The sequence below is a fragment of the Nanorana parkeri genome, unplaced genomic scaffold (genome assembly GCF_000935625.1).
Source record: "Nanorana parkeri isolate BGI_ZX_2015 unplaced genomic scaffold, ASM93562v1 scaffold120, whole genome shotgun sequence".
Lineage (NCBI taxonomy): Eukaryota > Metazoa > Chordata > Amphibia > Anura > Dicroglossidae > Nanorana > Nanorana parkeri.
Genome location: NW_017306388.1, coordinates 1,121,668 through 1,142,657, shown reverse-complemented (window position 1 = coordinate 1,142,657; position 20,990 = coordinate 1,121,668). Strand labels below are relative to the sequence as shown.

Sequence of the window (20,990 nt, the reverse complement as noted above, 5' to 3'; positions counted from 1 at the left end):
GTTTTTTTCTGACCCCCCCCCCCCTCCCCCACAACTCTTTGCTGGCACAGAGTTGGGTTTCTCTGCACTTCCCCAGGTGTCTACACGTGTTGGCCGGACACCATTCTACATGTATGTAGAGGTCTGGAATATTCCTAGACTGGAGCCAGCTAGCTTTTTCTTCCCTCTTTTATTCTCTTCTTTGGCCTTTTTTGTCTGTTTCTGGTGTTCCTTTTCTTAAATCTTTTGGAAACAAAGTGAAATAGTTGAGATCAGATTTGAACTGCCCTTCTCTTTATATACTTTATTCATAAAGGTGAGGTAGTGACGCCTACAGATGGTGTGTTAATGATGTTCATGTTTATATTTTTCCACTACTTAGTCTACTATTTACCGTATTTTGCGCTCTATAAGGCCCTCCGGTCCATAGGACGCAGGCATTCTGTGATTCTGTGACAGAAGCTGCAGTTCAGTGACCGCTGAGACAGGTGGCGATGTCATTACAGCACCACGGTCTCAGTAATCACACAGAGCAGACGAAAAACGACGTTCTTCTTCTGCTCAAGGGGCTCTGTGGTGAGCTCCTATGCCGTGGTCACGGTCCCCCAGAGGAGCAGTGGACCCCGAAAACCACGGCGGGGGGGCGGACACAATTGCTGCTGCAGCTCGATTTAATACAAGTGATCTAATTAGATCACTTGTATTAAATGAGCAGCGGCTCCCACTGTACATTCAGCTCTGCTTGTCAGGAGCAGGGCTCAATGTACAAAAAAACTACTCACCCGGCGCCCGAAACTGCATGTCCCGGGCGTCGGGCAATAGGTATTCGCTCCATAAGACACAGGCACATTTTCCCCCTCCTTTTGGGGGGGAAAAAAGTGCGTCTTATGGAGCGAAAAATACGGTACATATTCCCATGTCATTTTGTGTCTCCTATCTGTGAGCCAACAGCATATGTTCTTTAATTGTTTTTGTACTCTTGAGTGGGTTATAAAGTTTTAAAAAAACAGCCAAATTTACAGGTGAAATACATATATTGGACCCTTTTTAGCTGGCAAAGGATTTCTCTTCATAGAGCCCGAGTATCCTGGCTGGAGTGCATTTGGCATCATCAATTACTTTAACCCCCCTGACTTAACCTCATGATCCCTGGGCCACCCCATTTATTCATTGGCTTTCAGTTCTTTCAATCCTGGAGGCTCAGCATCACATGTGGGCATTCATTTTTTAGGGAGGTCGTAATGCAAACACAGCCTGCCTGGGAACACTGACTCTTCCAGACTGACACCCAGCCATCAAGGCTTTTTATATTTGCATAACTACTTCCAAGAGCCAGCCCACCGCTTGCATCATGACGGAGGGCTCTTTACCACTTGATGACCAGGGTGTTACACCTCCTTCTTGGCCAGGCCATTTTTCAGTATTTAGTGCTGTTGTACTTTGACTGACGCTTATTCCGTCATACAACGCTGTACTGAAATTAATTTTCATACAATTTTTTAGGGACAATAGAGCTTCCTTTTGCTTTAATCGCCACTGCAGGTTTTTTTTAAAGATTTATAATGTAAAAAGTACCCAAAAATTTGCATAAAACCCTGTTTTCCCTACGTTATGTTATAAAACATTTAAAATATAAAAGACAGGGTCACGCCGGGTAAATAGACACCAAACATGTCAAACTTTAAAACTGCGTGCGCCCGCGAAATCACAAAAAACTACCATGTCTAAAATTGGCCATAGGCGACGCTTTAAAAGCTTTTAACGCTCATCAATTTAGTGTTATCAGTGGTGATTAATGGCCCTAAAATTACTGCTCTCACTCCGAAGTTTGCGGCGATATGTAACGTGTGGCGTAATCGCTGTTTTCACACGTAGGCACACCCGGCGCATATTTACATTTATAAGTGCATGCATGCGGGGGCCTTAAAACTTTTTTGGGTGTTTTTTTTTTTAAATGAGACTTTAATTTTTTTTTTTACACTAAACTTGATTGCTATCACAATGGGGGGCTAAAAAGCCCCCTATGTGATAGCCAAATAACAATGATAGGTCCTCTTTATGGAGACATCAGGGGTCTTTAATACCCCTAATGTCGTCTGGGGACCCCCTGCTTCACCAGCTTCTTCTCTGGCTAGCAGCCAGAGAAATTACAGCTATGAGCGGAAGTGAAGTAATACACATCGCTTCTGCCTTTAGAGAGAGAAGGAGGAGAGATCAGCAGTGGGGAATGCTGGTCTCTCCTCCTTCTCTGCGGTGCCCGGGACCGAGATCACCGGCACAGCGATGCCCGGGACAACCCCCAGCAGAGGGAGGGGGGGCACAGCAGCAGATGAGGGGGCGTGGCACTGTGCGTGGTCATACAAGTTGTACAGCACCTTGCCAGGCCTTCCCACTGGCCATAATACACCTACATTGCATAGGAAAGCACAGAGACCCAGAGAAGATATCACTGGGTCTATAATATGATATGTAATGAAAATGGAAAAGATTTATTTTAACATTGTCATTAGCATATTGATAAGGGGGAGGGGTGGAACCCGGGAATGCAAAGGTAAATTACACTTCAGCTTTAATGCTGTGTTAATAAATACAGAGCTGCTTTAAAGGCCTAGTACAGTGTATTTTTAGCAAGAAGATAGGTTGAATTATTATTGTATTGTTTAAATTTTTATGTGATTTACACATTTTTATATGCTTGGTCTTCTATAATTTTGTTATTATATTACATGTTAAGATTTGTAGATTAGCCACTAGAGGTAAAGTACAATTATTCTGCCTTACTGCTTAACAATGCTTGGGATAAAATATCAGCCAGACAAGGAGGTTGTTGTTTTCGTCTGACTTATAGACAAGCATTGTGAGAAGGAGCTGTGAAGCACAACCAGTGTGTAGCGTGGTAAGACTGCAGATTATACTTGGGAAGAGTTAATTATCCGGAGATTCATGATAGGGTTGGATAATCCTACAGGCAAAACATTGCTGCATATTGGCACTGTATGCTTTGTAAAACACCCATCATAAGGGAAGTGTGACGTACTGCTAACCTCCTACTGGAAATGCTAGCTGCCTGAATATCAAACTGATCTTCTGACTTCCAATTGACATACCCATAAGTGTTCAGGCTGAGATCTCCTGATCTGCATACTTGTATCAGGTCAGTGTTTCAGGAATGATTGAAGCCAAAGGATCACCCTAACAGCAAAGCAACTAGTGTGAAGGTCACCAATGACAATCTATGTATTTCTTCAACCTAACATCAGTCTAGGTCTTTCCTAAATTCCATAATGGAGCAATACCTTACCATTAGCTTCAGCTGGGCTTCAAGCTCATTGAGTGTCATTACTTTATGGGCCTGTGAACAGCTCCATCTTAAAAAGAAGAAAATATATAGTATATTAATACATAAGTATTGTTAGCTAAATATTTTCAGATAACAGGACTACATTATGAATGATAACAGGCCTGATTTAGAGGCAGAAAATCCTAATCATTCTCTACCATACTGCACTGAGTTGAAGGACAATTAAATTAAAGGAGTCTTAAAGCCCAACTCCAGGCTTAGGATCCCCCACCCCCTCCTTTCTCTCCATTGGAGCACCCACTAAAAAATCAATATACATACCTTTATTCTTTTTCGGTCCAGTGACATCATCAGTCCTCCTCACCCCCTTGTTCCTCAAGCAGTGGTGCCACTCTATGCAGCATTCTCTTATGAGTCAAGAAAGGGGGGGGGGAGCCCTGACACCCTGGGCTCACAGGAGGTGCACTGAATGACACTGGGTGTCATTGAACCCAGAAGAAGGGTAGCGCAGCACTGCTGAATCAGTGAGTCTGCAGGCAACAGGGCCAGAGACGTGTTAGGTATAGCACGCAGAGCTGCTTTTTTCATGTTTAACTCAAGTCTATATGTAGTCCGCCATCCCTTGTTTTAAGGCGGGGACAAACATATTTTTCCACAATTTGATAGTAATTATTACTTGAGTCCGAATGGCTGAGCGATTGGTTAATTTCTTATTATGGTTGGTGATAAGATTTAAATAAGTTATCGCAATTTAAATCAGTAAAACGCTGGTGTCAGGCGTTTTATTTTAGAATGCTCATAGTTTATATCATATACCTTGATATAGTTGTTGTAAATCTTAGGAGATCTTTTAAGATATATTGGAAGGGTACCGTTGGACGGTGTAAAATTAATCAACATACTGATGTATTTCTTTGCTTCCAATGAGCAAAAACTTTTTTATGGTTTTTCACTTTTTGTAATGATGTGAATCAAGTGCAATAAAAGCTGTAAAAAATCTTATACACAACTAGATTGTATCACTGCAGCACCTGAAATTTACACAATTTTATTTTAAAAAATTATATATATATGGAAGATGGAATAAGGGGATATTGGTGTACTGATATACACTGCCTGGCCAAAAAAAAAAGTCACGCACGCTAATATTTCGTTGGAGCACCTTTAGCTTTGATTACGGCACGCATTTGCAGTGGCATTGTTTTGATAAGCGTATGCAATGTCACAACATTTATTTCCATCCAGAGTTGCATTAATATTTCACCAAGATCATGTAGTGATGATTGGAAAGTCGGACCACTGTGTAAAGTTTTCTCCAGCACATCCCAAAGATTCTTAATGGGGTTAAGGTCTGGACTCTGTGGTGGCCAATCCATGTGTCTCATGCTCCCTGAACCACTCTTTCACAATTTGAGCCCGATGAATCCTGGCATTGTCATCTTGGAATATGTCCGTGCCATCAGGGAAGAAAACATTCACTGATGGAAAAACCTGGCCGTTCAGTATATTCAGGCAGGCAGCTGACCTCATTTGTTGCCAGATGAAGCATATTAATCACTGCAGAAAGTATCCAATGGAAGGCTCTTAGTTATTTGTTTAGCTAAATACAGGCAGTGTATTTCAGCTGGTGCTCATTTTCCATGTGGAGACTTCTTCCATTAGCTCATCCCACACAATTATTACCTATGCCATTACTTGCCCATCCTACTGGATTGTAAGCTCTCACGTGCAAGGCCCTCCTAACCTTCTTTTATTGAATTGTATTGTAGCTGTACTGGCTCCCTTCATTTTGTAAAGCACTGTGCAAACTGTTGGCACTATATAAATCCTGTATAACAATAATAATAATTGGAAAAACAACACTTGTAAATGTAGTGAAGTGTCCATTCCATACATTATCTATGGGCTGTGTGGATTATTTACCCACAAGAGGCTGTCATTGTACTCAGCTCTCTTTGTACCATGGACAGCTCCGAGTCTCTACCACACCTTCCACTAAACACAAACAGAAGAAAGTTGCTAAGGCTCCGGCTCCTTCCAATGTGACAAGCATGCCATTGTCGGGCTTGGCTACAGGTGGTAACTTCAATATGATATAGAACAAGTAAACAGACAATATTTGACTTTTTGCCAGCAGATTCTGATTTATTGCACTTGTTATAGTTACAGAAGCTTTCACTCACCAAACAAATCACTCGTTACAATCAACGCTGATTTAAGCTATTGTCTTAATCCCACTTGTCATGTGTTTTTTCTTGTTTTTTACAAAAGCCATGCCCTGGTCACTTACCTTCTCTTTACCTGGGACATGCTGCTGCCGGTCCGGTGGTATCTGGCCAAAAAGTCAAGGTATGGAATGGTGCCGTTAGGACTGACAGGAACCTATGAACAGAAAAAAAGAAGCCATTCTGCTTTAAAAAAGAAGGTAAGTAATAAAGAGCCACAAGGTTTTAAGCAGGACTGTATGTTTTTGATTCACTCTGGGGGCCATTGACACAGGAGTGGAAAACTCAACATGACCACAGAACGCAGTAAAAACCTCACAGAGGATCTAACTCTAGGCTGCTCATACACATCACAATCTGACCATATAATCAACATCAGATTTACCAAAATTATGTAATAAGAGGACATACCTAAACTACCCAATCAATTTGTATCCAATCAGGCAGGATCTTGCATTACTTGGCAGATCTAAATGAGATTGTACCAACAGATCGTAATGTGTGTGGTGGGCTCAACTCAGCGTTTCTTAACCATATTTCATTTATGGGACCTTTTAAAAGGTATGCAAAACCTTGAGGCACCCCAGTCCTAAGCGTAAATGTAAAAAAAACCATGTGGTTCCCCCCACAAAAAAAAGACTCAATACCAGACCCTTATCCTAGACAGTGGTCTGGTATAGATTCTAAGGGGCACCCCAGGCATTCACATTAGAGGCACCACTTTCACATCAGAAGCCCCACTCTTAATATCAAGAGCCTCCTTCACATCACAGTTCCCCCCGATTTAGAGAAAATCTAAAGGCACCTCTGAAAAAACCAGAAGGCACCCCAAGGTACCACGGCACCCTCGTAGAGATAGGCTGGCTTAACTCATTCCATCCAAAACTTTAAAAAACTTGACTGAAGTAGGGCTCTGAGATCAACAAGGCTGATGCACTGCACAAAAACTGGACCAAATGGAAGTATATGTTGCCCATGATAAACTAATCAAATTCTATCACAGTTTTTTACTGCACGTTAGAGAACAAATGGGTTATTTGATTGGTCTCTATGAGTGAAGCCTCACAGCCTAAAGGTGAATGCGTAACAAAATTGTATGTGAAAGGACAAATAAAGTGTCAGGATAAGGTCTTCTAGTGTCCACTGAGAAGATGCCAAGAAAAAAAGTTTACATATAAACCATTAAAAAATCTGCAAGATTAAGAGGGTGATGATGGGGTAATAAAAGCTTATGGTTAATGCAGGACCTGGCTGCCACACTTAAAGCTCAGTGCCAGCGATTACACTGAGAGAGCGACTCTGCCACTGCAATCCATGGAACTGTACTGTCACACTCACAGCTCAGTCCTGTAGATTACACTGGTAGAGTGGCTTTGCCGCTGCAATCCATGGAGCTGCACTGTCAGACTAACAGCTCAGTCCTACAGATTACACTGGGAGAGCAGCTCTGCCACTGCAATCCACGGAACTGCACTGTCACACTCACAGCTCAGTCACACAGATTACACTGGGAGAGCAGCTCTGCCACTGCAATCCACGGAACCGTACTGTCACACTCACAGCTCAGTCCAGCAGATTACACTGCTAGAGAGGCTTTGCCGCTGCAATCCATGGAGCTGCGCTGTCACACTAATAGCTAATTCCTGGAGAATACACTGGAAGAGCGGCCCTGTCACTGCAATCCATGGAGCTGATAGGTGCTGTGCTGTGGTCTGTGCGTATCAGGAGGGGTGTCAGCATTTCTGATAGAGAACTATGTGGCGGTCCTATTGTCAATGGATGTTTACATTGGGAGAGCAACTCTCCAAGTGTCATTTGCAGGACTGAGCAGCAAGCGTGGGTAATGCAAATGCAGGAGAAACTCCCACTCCAGCAGTGCCCCCCTGCCTCTGCCTCAGCACTGCACATGAGGATTTTTAAACAACGTCCAAAGTGCAAATTCAATCCCAAATTTTCCAATAATGGGTATATTAGGTGTATCCCTTCTTGCTGTTTATTACAATTATATTGTTGCTGTATATTTTGACACTTCAGGAATCTATTTATGCAGATTGGAAAGCTACTAAAAGGTGCACTTCAAAGTGTAACTACGGCCAAAATAAAAAATTATATGATCCAGTTTATTACTAGTATTAGGGCCCATTCCCACAGACACAAATACAGGTGTATGGGCATACAGCATATAATATGCCTATATTTGCGATTCCTGGGAGCCCCAGCTGCTGCGTTTTTGCATCCATAGGACTGAATAGACACAGTACACTGTATACCAGCAAATGCAACACTAGCGTTTGCACGCATATTGGTGTAAGTTTCTGAAAGCAGACATTTCATGTTTGAAATGCAAAAGCCACTACTTGCATTTACAGGCATATACCCGTGTACAGTGTACTGTGTCTTTTCGATCCTATGGACACAAAACTCAGCAGCTGGGGCTCCCGGGCGCCAGCCACAAATACAGATGTATTTTGTGTTGTATAAGTCTGTATTTGTGCCCATATGCCCTAAAACCAGCAGTTTTTGTTTTTTTCCTGTAACATAGTTGTATTACCTGTTGATCCTGCCAGTAGATCTGTTATTATTTCAAGTAAAAAAGAACTCCTAAGTGAAAATGAGAGTGTTTTTACAAGTGCCGAGCCCCGTGATCTTACCTTTGTTAGCAGTTCATCAAACTGTGACTGGGTCAGGGCTATGACAAAGTTCTTCAGGACCCTGTACAGTTGACCCTTGGTGACAGATAACATCTGATCCACGTCCAAAGTCATGAAGGCATTTTTTAAATCTTCTTCAATTTCAGTAACTCTTTGGAATAACACTTGCTCTATGTCTTGAATGGTGAGAGTGGGATCAGGAACAGAGAGGACCGAAGACACTAAAAACATAAACGAAAATTTCATTATGACTTTAAAAGCGTGCTGCTACTCCTTCACTGTCCAATCAGCTGGCCAGGGAGGGTGGAGAAGTGTCTAAAGAATTAGCAATTCAGCAGGTATTTATCTCCTAAAGTCATCAGATGTGTGCAGGAGAAGAGTGCCGGAGAGTGCCACTGGCCAGAATGTACAGAAGAGGAGTGTCATAGAGTATCACAGGGGCCAATACATGCAGGAGAGGAGTGTCATAGAGTACGAGGACACATTCACACCAGACACAGTGCGTTCAGACCGGATTCTGGCCAGAAGCCACTGCATCGCATTGCAGCTGCCTCACTATGTTGTGGGGCAGGAGGGGGCGTGGTGGTCCATTGAAATGAATGGCACTGTAGCCACACCCTTCAGCCGCAATGTGATCGCCGCACGGGAACGCAATACAACATGGTGAGCTGGCCGCAATGTGATGCAGTGCGTTCTGGCCAGTGTCTGGTGTGAACAAGGGCTGACTGGCCAGTATGTGCACGGAAAGAGTGCTGGAGAGTATGGCAGAGGGCAGTATGTGCAGGAAAGGAGTGCTGGAGAGTATGACAGGGGGCAGTATGTGCAGGAGAAGAGTGCGGAAGGTTATGAGTGTGTGTGAGCTCATAAATAAAACTTACACAGGGAAGATCTCGCAGATGATGAAGAACTATGGCGAGACAAACTTCTGCTTGCAGAAGATAAAGGCCGACCGGCAAACGTGATTCCACGAGTAAGAGGCCGCAGGTCCCTGAAACTTCCAGAATTCATCACCGCGGACTGCATGGTGCTCTGTCACAAAATATAGAAATGAATAAAAAATAAAGAATGACAAATAAAATATGCGATGCTACATTAACTGGAATAATTCCTTGCATAATTAATTGCCAGGAAGTAAAATTAGTCATGTGGGAGATGTCAGGAACAACATTAATGGTGCATTAAATCTTTATTCATTTCACTGCCTGAAGATTTCAACTATATTTTTGAAGCTCCAGTTAATGCCTACTAAATTGAGCGCCTTCACAGATGAGATTTACTGACTGACACATACGACATGTAAATCACAGTGCCGTCAATCAAAGGAACGTAGCGTATTAAAGGTCAACTCCACCCAAATTCTATGTTATAGTTTGTTTTTTTTGTGGTAAGTTGAATCACACACTTAATCTCCCCAAAACTGCCAGTTTTGTTTAAACAGACCCTGTCACCCAACCATTCATTTTAAAAGACTTCCAAGAAGATTCTATGCGCATTTAACACATTTTACAGATGCTGCTACTTACCTGTAAAAACCTCTCTTGTGTGGACATCCAAAAGCCCCATGACTGCTGCTCGGCACTCCAGCAGGCTCAGAGCGGTCACTCAAGTGACACGCTATAGTATTCTCCTTCGCTCCCACTCTCCCCCAGCAGCTGCATAAAAGGTTATGTAGGAAGGTCAGGGGAGAGGTAGAGGAGCTTGGCCAGCATAGACAGTAATTAGACAGTCTCAGAAGAGGAGAAGGCTATGATGTGCTGGAGAATTGACTCTTTCTGGAGTAGTTATATCTTCTAACAAGTTGAAAGGCCCATTGCACGTGATTACAAAATGATTTATGAAAAGCAAAAACACTGCAAGTAACCATTTAAATTACTTAATATTTCTGTACTTTTAACTGCATTTTTCCAAAATTTTTACATCATTCCAAAATGTTTCTGCCTTTGGGAGTCATGCCTGTAACGGTCAGTCTTGCAATGGCTCATGGGACTTGTAGTTCCACAATAGCTGGAGGGCCGGAGTTGCCCACCCGTTTCAATGTGTGATTTAGGGCTAAATTACAAAGGCAAGCACATCTGTACGGTGCATGCAGAGACCTGCTCCAGGGAGGGACAGGTGCAGCCTGTGATTGCATGTAGCCACCTATACATCCCTATGGGAGGTCGCGGCTGCACATGGCTACATGCCGACTCAAACCTGCACATCCAGATGTACAGGCAGCTGCACGCAATTGCACGTCACACTTGTCCCTCTGCATGGGTGTGCACACCGTACAGATATGCACACCCATGTAAATGAGCCCTTAAAACTGATCTGTAGCCACCCTGTTAAACTATACTAATATTTCTTATACTCAACTATTTTGTCATTTGCCATTTTTTTTAAACTGATAGTTCATATAGGGTAGCAGGTTAGTGTCTGTGACCACTGTGTGCAGAAGTCCATGAAAGTCAGAACATTACAGACACTGGCATACAATTATCTCCCATCTACTGCCACACCCCTATCTCCCATCTACTGCCACACCCCTATCTCCCATCTACTGCCACATTACACTTATATATAATGGGCTTGATTTACTAAAGGAGTAGAGCATGTTCACTTTGCAAAGTGAATTTTCTATTAGCTTAGTCAATGAGGTGAAGCTGTGCTGACCATTTATCTCCCATCTACTGCCACACCCCTATCTCCCATCTACTGCCACACCCCTATCTCCCATCTACTGCCACACCCCTATCTCCCATCTACTGCCACACCCCTATCTCCCATCTACTGCCACACCCCTATCTCCCATCTACTGCCACACCCCTATCTCCCATCTACTGCCACACCCCTATCTCCCATCTACTGCCACATTACACTTATATATAATGGGCTTGATTTACTAAAGGAGTAGAGCATGTTCACTTTGCAAAGTGAATTTTCTATTAGCTTAGTCAATGAGGTGAAGCTGTGCTGACCATCAACTCATTCATGTGCAAGCAAAAAATCTCTCTTTTTTTTATTTTCTTTGCACATGATTGGGTATTCTTTGCAAGTAAATGTCCACTTAGCTTTATCTCATGCACTATGCTAAGTAAAACTTTGCTTTGCAAAAATCAACCCAAGTGTATTGGGGGTAACAGTAGGTGAACCATGTTTTCCTCCATCCTTCCCTCAGACCAGTGCCTGTATTATCAATCAACCCAAGTGTATTGGGGGTAACTGAGTACAGTAGGTGAATCATGTTTTCCTCCATCCCTCCCTCAGGCCAGTGCCTGTATTACCAATCAACCCAAGTGTATTGGGGGTAACTGAGTACAGTAGATGAATCATGTTTTCCTCCATCCCTCCCTCAGAACAGTGCCTGTATTACCAATCAACCCAAGTGTATTGGGGGTAACTGAGTACAGTAGGTGAATCATGTTTTCCTCCATCCCTCCCTCAGGCCAGTGCCTGTATTACCAATCAACCCAAGTGTATTGGGGGTAACTGAGTACAGTAGATGAATCATGTTTTCCTCCATCCCTCCCTCAGAACAGTGCCTGTATTACCAATCAACCCAAGTGTATTGGGGGTAACAGTAGGTGAACCATGTTTTCCTCCATCCTTCCCTCAGACCAGTGCCTGTATTATCAATCAACCCAAGTGTATTGGGGGTAACTGAGTACAGTAGATGAATCATGTTTTCCTCCATCCCTCCCTCAGGCCAGTGCCTGTATTACCAATCAACCCAAGTGTATTGGGGGTAACTGAGTACAGTAGATGAATCATGTTTTCCTCCATCCCTCCCTCAGACCAGTGCCTGTATTAACAATCAACCCAAGTGTATTGGGGGTAACTGAGTACAGTAGGTGAATCATGTTTTCCTCCATCCTTCCCTCAGACCAGTGCCTGTATTAACAATCAACCCAAATGTATTGGGGGTAACTGAGTACAGTAGGTGAATCATGTTTTCCTCCATCCTTCCCTCAGACCAGTGCCTGTATTAACAATCAACCCAAATGTATTGGGGGTAACTGAGTACAGTAGGTGAATCATGTTTTCCTCCATCCTTCCCTCAGACCAGTGCCTGTATTAACAATCAACCCAAATGTATTGGGGGTAACTGAGTACAGTAGGTGAATCATGTTTTCCTCCATCCTTCCCTCAGACCAGTGCCTGTATTACCAATCAACCCAAGTGTATTGGGGGTAACTGAGTAAAGTAGGTGAACCATTTTTTCTCCCATCCTTCTCTCACAGCCACAGGCATGACTCCAAGAGACAGATGCATCATGGGATTTGAAGTTTCACCACAGTTGGAGGACCAGAGGTTCCCCACCCCTGGCCTAGTGCCAACTGCCAAAGATATGGAACCTGGGAGTGTTGTGAAGCCTGTGGGATAAGGTTGGAGTTTCAGCTTGCCACCCCTGAAAAGCTGTTGACTTGGCCTTCCCCAGCGTAAACGGGCTTAACAACCCATCCACAAAGGGGCCCTCACTTTCAAAATGCCTGTATCCAGCTCCCTTACTTCATTACAACAACCAAGAGTGCCACGAAAAGCCTCCAGGTAACTATAAAAGCACAGACTTCCTGAAAGTCAGAGTACAGCCAAGCCCCTCCTCCTATGATGTCATGCTGATGGTTCTCAATGGGTTACTGTGGGAGCAATATATTCTGTGGGGTTTGAAGGGGTGTCTATGTTCCAAATTTTAGAAAATAACCAACACATACCTGTGGCAGGACCGGCTGGGCTGAAGGTTTATATGCACAATTCTCCATTGTCTGTTGGGAAAAAAAAAAGCTGGTTGAATTAACAGAGGACATTGCACATACCAAACAAACACAAGAACATTAAACGTCCATGAACATTGCACCACTAGTGGAAACTGAACCAGGACCCCTGCACTGCAAGGTATCCTAACTAGCAAGGCAGTACATTGCCAAATGTAAACTCATCACCCCACACTGATCCGATCACATCCTCACCCCACACTGATCCGATCACATCCTCACCCCGCACTGATCCGATCACATCCTCACCCCCACACTGATCTGATCACATCCTCACCCCACACTGATCCGATCACATCCTCACCCCACACTGATCCGATCACATCCTCACCCCACACTGATCCGATCACATCCTCACCCCACACTGATCCGATCACATCCTCACCCCACACTGATCCGATCACATCCTCCCCCCACACTGATCCGATCACATCCTCACCCCGCACTGATCCGATCACATCCTCACCCCGCACTGATCCGATCACATCCTCACCCCGCACTGATCCGATCACATCCTCACCCCACACTGATCCGATCACATCCTCACCCCGCACTTATCTGATCACATCCTCACCCCCCACCGATCTGACCACATCCTCACCCCACACTGATCCGATCACATCCTCACCCCGCACTGATCCGATCACATCCTCACCCCACACTGATCTGACCACATCCTCACCCCACACTGATCCGATTACATCCTCACCCCACACTGATCCGATCACATCCTCACCCCACAGTGATCTGTACGCAGTTATACCCGCTCTGCATGCTGTGTCAATTATTCTCTTACAAAACTTCAATCTTGTGTGCCCCAGAAGAGAGCTGATGATAATTGCAGTGTGATGGCACCTATATGAGTCAGGGACATATAGCATTTATGGAAGTCTCATGTACAGAGAGCACCTATGGGAGTCTCCGGCACAGATGGCACCTATGGGAGTCTCCAGCACAGATGACACCTATGGGAATCTCCAGCACAGATGGCACCTATGAGAGTCCCTGGCACAGATGGCACCTATGGGAGTCTCCGGCACAGATGGCACCTATGGGAGTCTCCGGCACAGATGGCACCTATGGGAGTCTCCGGCACAGATGGCACCTATGGGAGTCTCCGGCACAGATGGCACCTATGGGAGTCTCCGGCACAGATGGCACCTATGGGAGTCTCCGGCACAGATGGCACCTATGGGAGTCTCCGGCACAGATGGCACATATGGGAGTTTCAGGCACAGATGGCACCTATGGGAGTCTCAGGCACAGATGGCACCTATGGGAGTTTCAGACACAGGTGACACCTATGGGAGTCTCCGGCACAAATGGCCCCTATGGGAGTCTCTGGCACAAATGGCCCCTATGGGGGTTTCAGACACAGATGGCCCCTATGGGAGTCTCAGGCACAGATGGCACCTATCGGAGTCTCCGGCACAGATGGCCCCTATGGGAGTCTCTGGCACAGATGGCCCCTATGGGAGTTCGGCACAGATGGCCCCTATGGGAGACTCCGGCACAGATGGCCCCTATGGGAGTCTCTGGCATAGATGGCCCCTATGGGAGTTTCAGACACAGATGACACCTATGGGAGTCTCCGGCACAGATGGCACCCATGGGAGTCTCCGGCACAGATGACACCTATGGGAGTTTCAGACACAGGTGACACCTATGGGAGTCTCCAGCACAGATGGCACCTATGGGAGTCTCTGGCACAGATGGCACCTATGGGAGTCTCCGGCACAGATGGCACCTATGGGAGTCTCTGGCACAGATGGCCCCTATGAGAGTTTCAGACACAGATGACACCTCTGGGAGTCTCCGGCACAGATGGCACCTATGGGAGTCTCCGGCACAGATGGCACCTATGGGAGTCTCCGGCACAGATGGCACCTATGGGAGTCTCTGGCACAGATGGCCCCTATGGGAGTTTCAGACACAGATGACACCTATGGGAGTCTCCGGCACAGATGGCACCTATGGGAGTCTCCGGCACAGATGGCCCCTATGGGAGTCTCCGGCACAGATGGCACGGCACCTATGGGAATTGGGTAGCGATACTCCTGTCTTGTGTTACTGATCCTTTCTTCGTACACAGGGCAGACCTGAATCAAACTCGGGGTGTCACACTGACCTGAGCCCGGGGAGGAGCGGGGATCACAGCTGGCCACCCTCTCTCTTTCTCTCTCTGGGTTTCGCACACCGGTTTCTGAGCTCGCGGGATGTTTCCAGGACGCTGTTACCACGGTAACCACTCCTGGACTGTGATTAGCGGAGAAAGGCACGTGATAGGGCACACGAGTACGCTATTGGAGAGCGAGGTTGCCAAGGGGTTGTGGGGGGGGGCTTTATTAAAGTTGGGACTTCTCAGGCACCCAGGTTGGACGAGTGTCAGGGGCAGAGTAGGCATGGCACGACCAGATGAACATGGAGACAAATCCCCCTTCACACCTCTCCTATACGCCACACTGTGCTGGGCATTGCTGATCACACACACATGTATGTGATAATGTGACATTCTTATCACCTGGCTGTTATGCTGAGCCTCTGGCTTCAATACAGTAACCAATCTAGAACACCTATGCAGGTCAGGGAAATCAGAGGGCAGTCTCAGTTCCTTGTCTGCATATTTCTACCTAGTCATTGAAGCTGCTGGATCAGCATGACTGCCAGGGAAATAGCATTTTTTTCCAGGGGAATATTGGTAGCAGCATCAGTGCATTCTTCTAAAGTGTATGAACGTACACCACAATAATAATAAAATGGACACAGACCCTACATTGTTTTTTTTTTCTGCTTGTTTTCATGGTTCTCTCGGATGATCCTGCCAACTTTTTTGCTTCCTGTCTGAGTGACAACGCTGCGGGAACTGATCCTTAGCGTTGTCACCCAAGGAAGTGCTGGGCACTAGGTCAGCTTGTACAGCTTTATTGCCGTTCACAAGCAGCTGTCAAGCATTCAAGTTAATGATTGGGTGACAGCCACTACGTTTGAACGCCGGTACACTGTAATCGTATGTGATTGATGCATCCGGGAGAGAGATTGATTAATAACTATGTAATCATATCACTTATGGTCACATGCGGTGTGCCAGTGTTTTATCATTCCATCGGACCCGTGACTTTATTGGACTTCTGGGGGTGTGAAGGGCTCAGCAAGCGCACTGTGGCACCAGGTCCATAAATCTCAATGCAGCTTATCAGCGGCTCCAAACCAAGAAATCTTACGGACTATCACGCATGCGCCAGTCTAGACATCTGATGGCTCCTGCACATGTGTGGGTCCAACAAAGCTCCCTATGCTTTCATGTATAATGTTTATAAAGAGAAATAAATAAACAATATAGGAATTCCTAATCGCACCTAAAGATATAGGTGTGCATGCCGCCTAAATGTCCATTAACACTATGGGGGTTACTCACTAATGAGCAGAAGCAGTGGCGTAACAATCGGCATAGCGACCCAGGCGGCTGCTATGGGGCACAGGAGGGCCCGGCTTTGATATCCCCCTGATGCCGCCTGGGTCACTATGGCATCTAAGGCTGCTAGCTGTCACTGGCTGATGTGAGGAGGAATGTGTCACTGTTAAATAACCGTCAACCTGTCATTGATCTGTGCACCGGGGCACTCCTCCTCACAGTCAGCAGCTGTAGAGGAGGAAGGCTGGGCCCAGCGTAAGAGAAGGCGGGCCCGACGATGGAAGACCAGGCGGGGCCTGGTGATGGAAGAGGAGGCAGGGCATGGCAACGGAGAAGGTGGGGCCTGCCAACGACCATGGAGGCGGATCGGGGCTGACAGATAAGAAGTGTGCGGCCCACCTGAGGCCCTGCAAAGCCCACCATAGAGAGTCTATGGCGGGCTCTGCAGGGTCACTCTCAGGTGGGCTGTGCAAGGGCATAACTAGAAATCACAGGGCCCCATACAAAATGTTGCTATGGGGCCCTGTGATTTCTAGTTACGCCCCTGAACCAAAGATACAGCCGTAGCTTCGGGAGAGATCACATGACTAAATGCCTAGGGGTAATTCACAAAGGAGCCGAAGGATCCAGCCATAGCTTCGGCTGATCCTTCGGCTCTCTTCAGCCGGCGGAGTACTTCGGTTCAGATGAACCGAAGGGCTGCTGTACGGGCCATTCACAATAGCTGGAGCTAGCTGTCACTGTTACCTCTGCCTAATTGTTTTTTTGTTTTTATATTTTTTTTTTAATCTTCCTATTTTTTTTATATTTTTTAACTCATATTGCGATTATATATATTTTTTTAACATTCTTTGCACTTCTTTTCTATTTTGCTCAATACCATGGAGGTACCAAGCAGAATAGCCGAGCCGAATGCCGCTCGGCTATTCACTCACTGCTTTTGGTCCTCCCCTGAAGAGGAAGGGCCACGATTCCCTGACCCCCCTGGGGCGCAAGGCTCCTGACAGTGGAAAAGTAATTCTGGCCCACCTCAGGCAGACTCTGATCCTTGGGGACCTGCTGGTCCACCGGAAGAGAGATTCCCGTGTGGGGAGAGGTAAACAAAAACTATAGAGGGCACAAAACCTCTCCCCAAACATCAGCAAAGGCACCCACACACTCAGTTTTTTGTGTGGTCAAAAGTGCGCATTCATGATGCTTAAAAAGTGTAAATAAATAAATACCAGTGCAAGAGATTGTATATCACTGCTTTTGCGGCATTTATTTCAATTATTTTTTGGGTGCCTTATGTAGATGTGATTTATTCACTCGTTCTTCTTAACTGTTTATTTAAAGGCACATTTGTTGCTATATTTTGAAGTGATCGTTCACCGTTTTTTCTCATTAATGGTCTACTCAAATGCACCTTTAAGCAAATTATCATGTTGAAATTTTGTGACAAGTAATTTGATACACACACACGGATCACTGGAGTTTATTTCACAAGTAAGAAGATTCTTTATTTAAAATTGTGGGTTACACTGAGGAGGTTAATCAGCGCTGTACACTTACCCTACATCCTATGAGGTTCCAACAGTATCCTTTGTTTGGCAGCTTTTTAACCCTAAACCCAGTTTTAAGATTTTCTTTATATATTATATCTTTTCTCAATTAGCGCAGATTCATTCCATATATAGCTATGAGTAGGGTTGCCACCTGTCCGGGATTCACTCGGACAGTCCGGTTTTTGAGTCCTGTGTCCGGTTTTCAGGCCAGCTGACACCCGGGCACAAGACACTAAGTGCCAATACCGGTACTTTAAATGTTTTGACTGATGTTGCTGCCTGAGGTCCTGCACTTGCTGGGGACCTCGGCAGCCTTCCTGTAAGCCGCAGGCGCATGTGAGCCTGCATAGCCCACCTGAGAGCACGCATAGCCCACCTAAGAGCGTGCATAGCCCACCTAAGAGCGCGCATAGCCCACCTAAGAGCGTGCATAGCTCACCTAAGAGTGTGCATAGCCCACCCGAGAGTCCGCATAACCCGCCCGAGAGCACGCATAACCCACCCGAGAGCTTGCATAGCCCACCCGAGAGCACGCATAGCCCACCCGAGAGCCTGCACAGCACTGGTGAGAGCCTGCACAGGCCACCTGAGACCCTGGGACATCAGGGCACCACCCCAGAAGAACACAGAGTACGTAGCTTCATATTTTTTTGTATTGCAGTATAATGTATTGCTGGGATTTATAGTCCCCTATAGGCCTCCGGTCGGTCTCCCTACTCCCTCTCCTGGCTGCCTCTCCTCACTCTATATTCTCAAAAAAAAATTGCTCGAGTGTTCGGGTTTCACTTGAAGAAAAGGTGGCAACCCTAGCTATGAGGCCTGCCCAAGAAGCATAGTGAAGAAAGTGCTTTAGGTGCTGTGACCTAGTGCCAATGAAACACAGTGGGGTCTCAAACCCATAGTGATTATCTGGCACCCCTGGAATGCCACCCCAGGGGGCACAGCACCAGGACCTGGTACATCCAATACTATCAGGAGGAACTGGGACCCTCCAGATCCCAAACCAAGGGAAGTACTGCTGACACCCACTCTTACGTTTGTGGGTGCTCAATTCAGTTTCCTTAACCCCTGCCAGAACCCTTTGGGACCCCCATCATCTGAGGCAGGGTACTTTACAGCATAACACTGTATTTCCCCTCCTAAGCACTGATAAGAACAGATACTACACTTGGAGTTTTGTCAACAGGTACTTTCCCCTGTCTCTGATGTAAGAGGAAGGGGAGGGCTTAGCAATGTAAGCATTGTGATCGCTGTGATAAGCAATCACAATCAACAATGGTGCTATGGACCAGCTATATAGATAAAAGTGTGTGTTTGTGTGAGCCTGTTCGCAGGTGGTTAAAATGGCACAGTGAAGCAGATCTGAGATTTGTGTTATGCCTTTAGTGACGCTTGAAGACAAATCCCCGACTACTTGTAGCTGCTCAGAGCGGCACCTGTACAGATTCAGTCTGAAAAAGCTTTTTAAAGTCTTCAGGGTTCCTTGTCTTTGTCTTTTCAGAGCAGATCTTTGAATGCAGACCTTGTGTGGATTGGGAGAACTTCCTTTATCTCTGCTGGGAAGGTCTGCCTTCTATTTTATCTTCCCATTAACAATTCAGGAGGATGAGACGGCCCCAGATATTGCACTAAATAGCGCGCTGACAGATGTGTAAATGTGACTTAATTCGCAGCGGCGGCATTCCAGGTCAATCGCTTCCCCAGCCACTGGAGGCCGGCTGAATTATAGAAGAGCTCCCCGGACGAGAGTTTTCATGTACAGTGTATGAAAGGAGAGGAGATCTTGTGTGGTGAATACTGAGGAGATGAGCACCCCTGGGGTGGGGTGAAAGGATTGAAGAGTGTTTCCCGTATTGAACATTTAGACAAAATGGGAAGAGGCACGGAATACAGGGGAAGGGCGCTGTTTGCTTTAGCCTGATAGCTGAGCACTTAGCCTGATGGAAGCTGCAAGAGCGTTTATGATGATCAAAATGTTGTTTAAAGCTGAACTCCGGACAAACGGCTATATACACATACATAGGATTTGTATTTCTGTCTATCCAGTCCTGAGACCTGCACAGAGGAAACCTTACACACTGGATTACTGCACACTGGAGGAAATACACAGAGCACACCAAGATTCAAGGAAGAATACACATGCCTCTTGTATTTAGACAATATTCGCTTATCTAGCAGTTTGGCTTTAATGATGTTCTAATATTGTTCTGTTCACATCTGTGTGTTTTCGCACCTGTTGCCGCAGCGTGCCAAAATGCTTCTCACTCTGTAGGACAGTGTGCCAATATAAATATTTATTTCCAATGCTTCCCATTGCCTGTGCTCCTTATCGCCACCTAATGGCCATAATGTAGTATTACAACACACAGCGTTTGAACTGGGAAAGAAAAAATTAAAAGGAGAATTATGAGGTGAGTGCTTTTCACTCAGCCTCATGATCTGAGCGGACCTGTGACAATGACAATGAAACTGTCACAGGTCGGCTCAGTAGATCTGGAAGTGAGCGAGCACATACCGGCGCTCGCTCACTTATCGATCTATCCGTGCAGAGAGCCGCGACTGCCACTCACGGCTCCCTGCAGGGATTACCCCCCTCCCCTGTCCGATCATCCAGCGCTGACTGTCGGAACTGACGGGTGAGGGTGCGGGTACAGCTGGCTCTGCCTCTAGATAGCTGTCCCTCACGCAGCTGGGTGGATCCAGACAGAATTGTCGGGATCCGTTGCGTCTGCGGCGTCTCAGTATAGCGCAAGCTGTAGCTCGCGCTATACTGAGCTTTGGGTGATGGGAGGTTGCTAGTTTGTGTCCTCCCCTTACCCTTAGGGGAACTATGGGGAAAAGCCCTAACCCCATAGTTCTCCTTTAAGAACATTTATTTTTTTGGCATTATTCACCCAAAACAAACATTCACAGATATTGGCAGGGCAAAGGGCCCTGCGAATTGTTTATAAATAGAATCAATGTAGATATCCCATCACACTCCTAACTGGTATGTCCCCTGTTGTCTCTCAGTGGGGGCTGCAGTGACAAGTGGATGACGCCACTGAATATAACATAGAGAGTAAGTCATCGGCACACCAAAATCTTCATCATCAAAATGTAGACTTGTGCATTTGGATTTGGACAA

At 45.8% G+C, this 20,990-nt stretch overlaps 1 protein-coding gene across 1 annotated transcript in view; it reads right to left on the bottom strand.

Moving 5' to 3' along the window:
- The window catches only part of EFCAB6 (EF-hand calcium binding domain 6), a 107,724-nt gene extending 98,560 nt beyond the window's left edge, over positions 1–9,164 (bottom strand). The window contains 4 exon segments of the mRNA XM_018553459.1: positions 3,281–3,347; positions 5,571–5,662; positions 8,157–8,377; positions 9,035–9,164. Coding sequence (XP_018408961.1) covers positions 3,281–3,347; positions 5,571–5,662; positions 8,157–8,377; positions 9,035–9,164 — 510 coding nt within the window.
- Between the last annotated feature and the right edge of the window lie 11,826 nt (positions 9,165–20,990).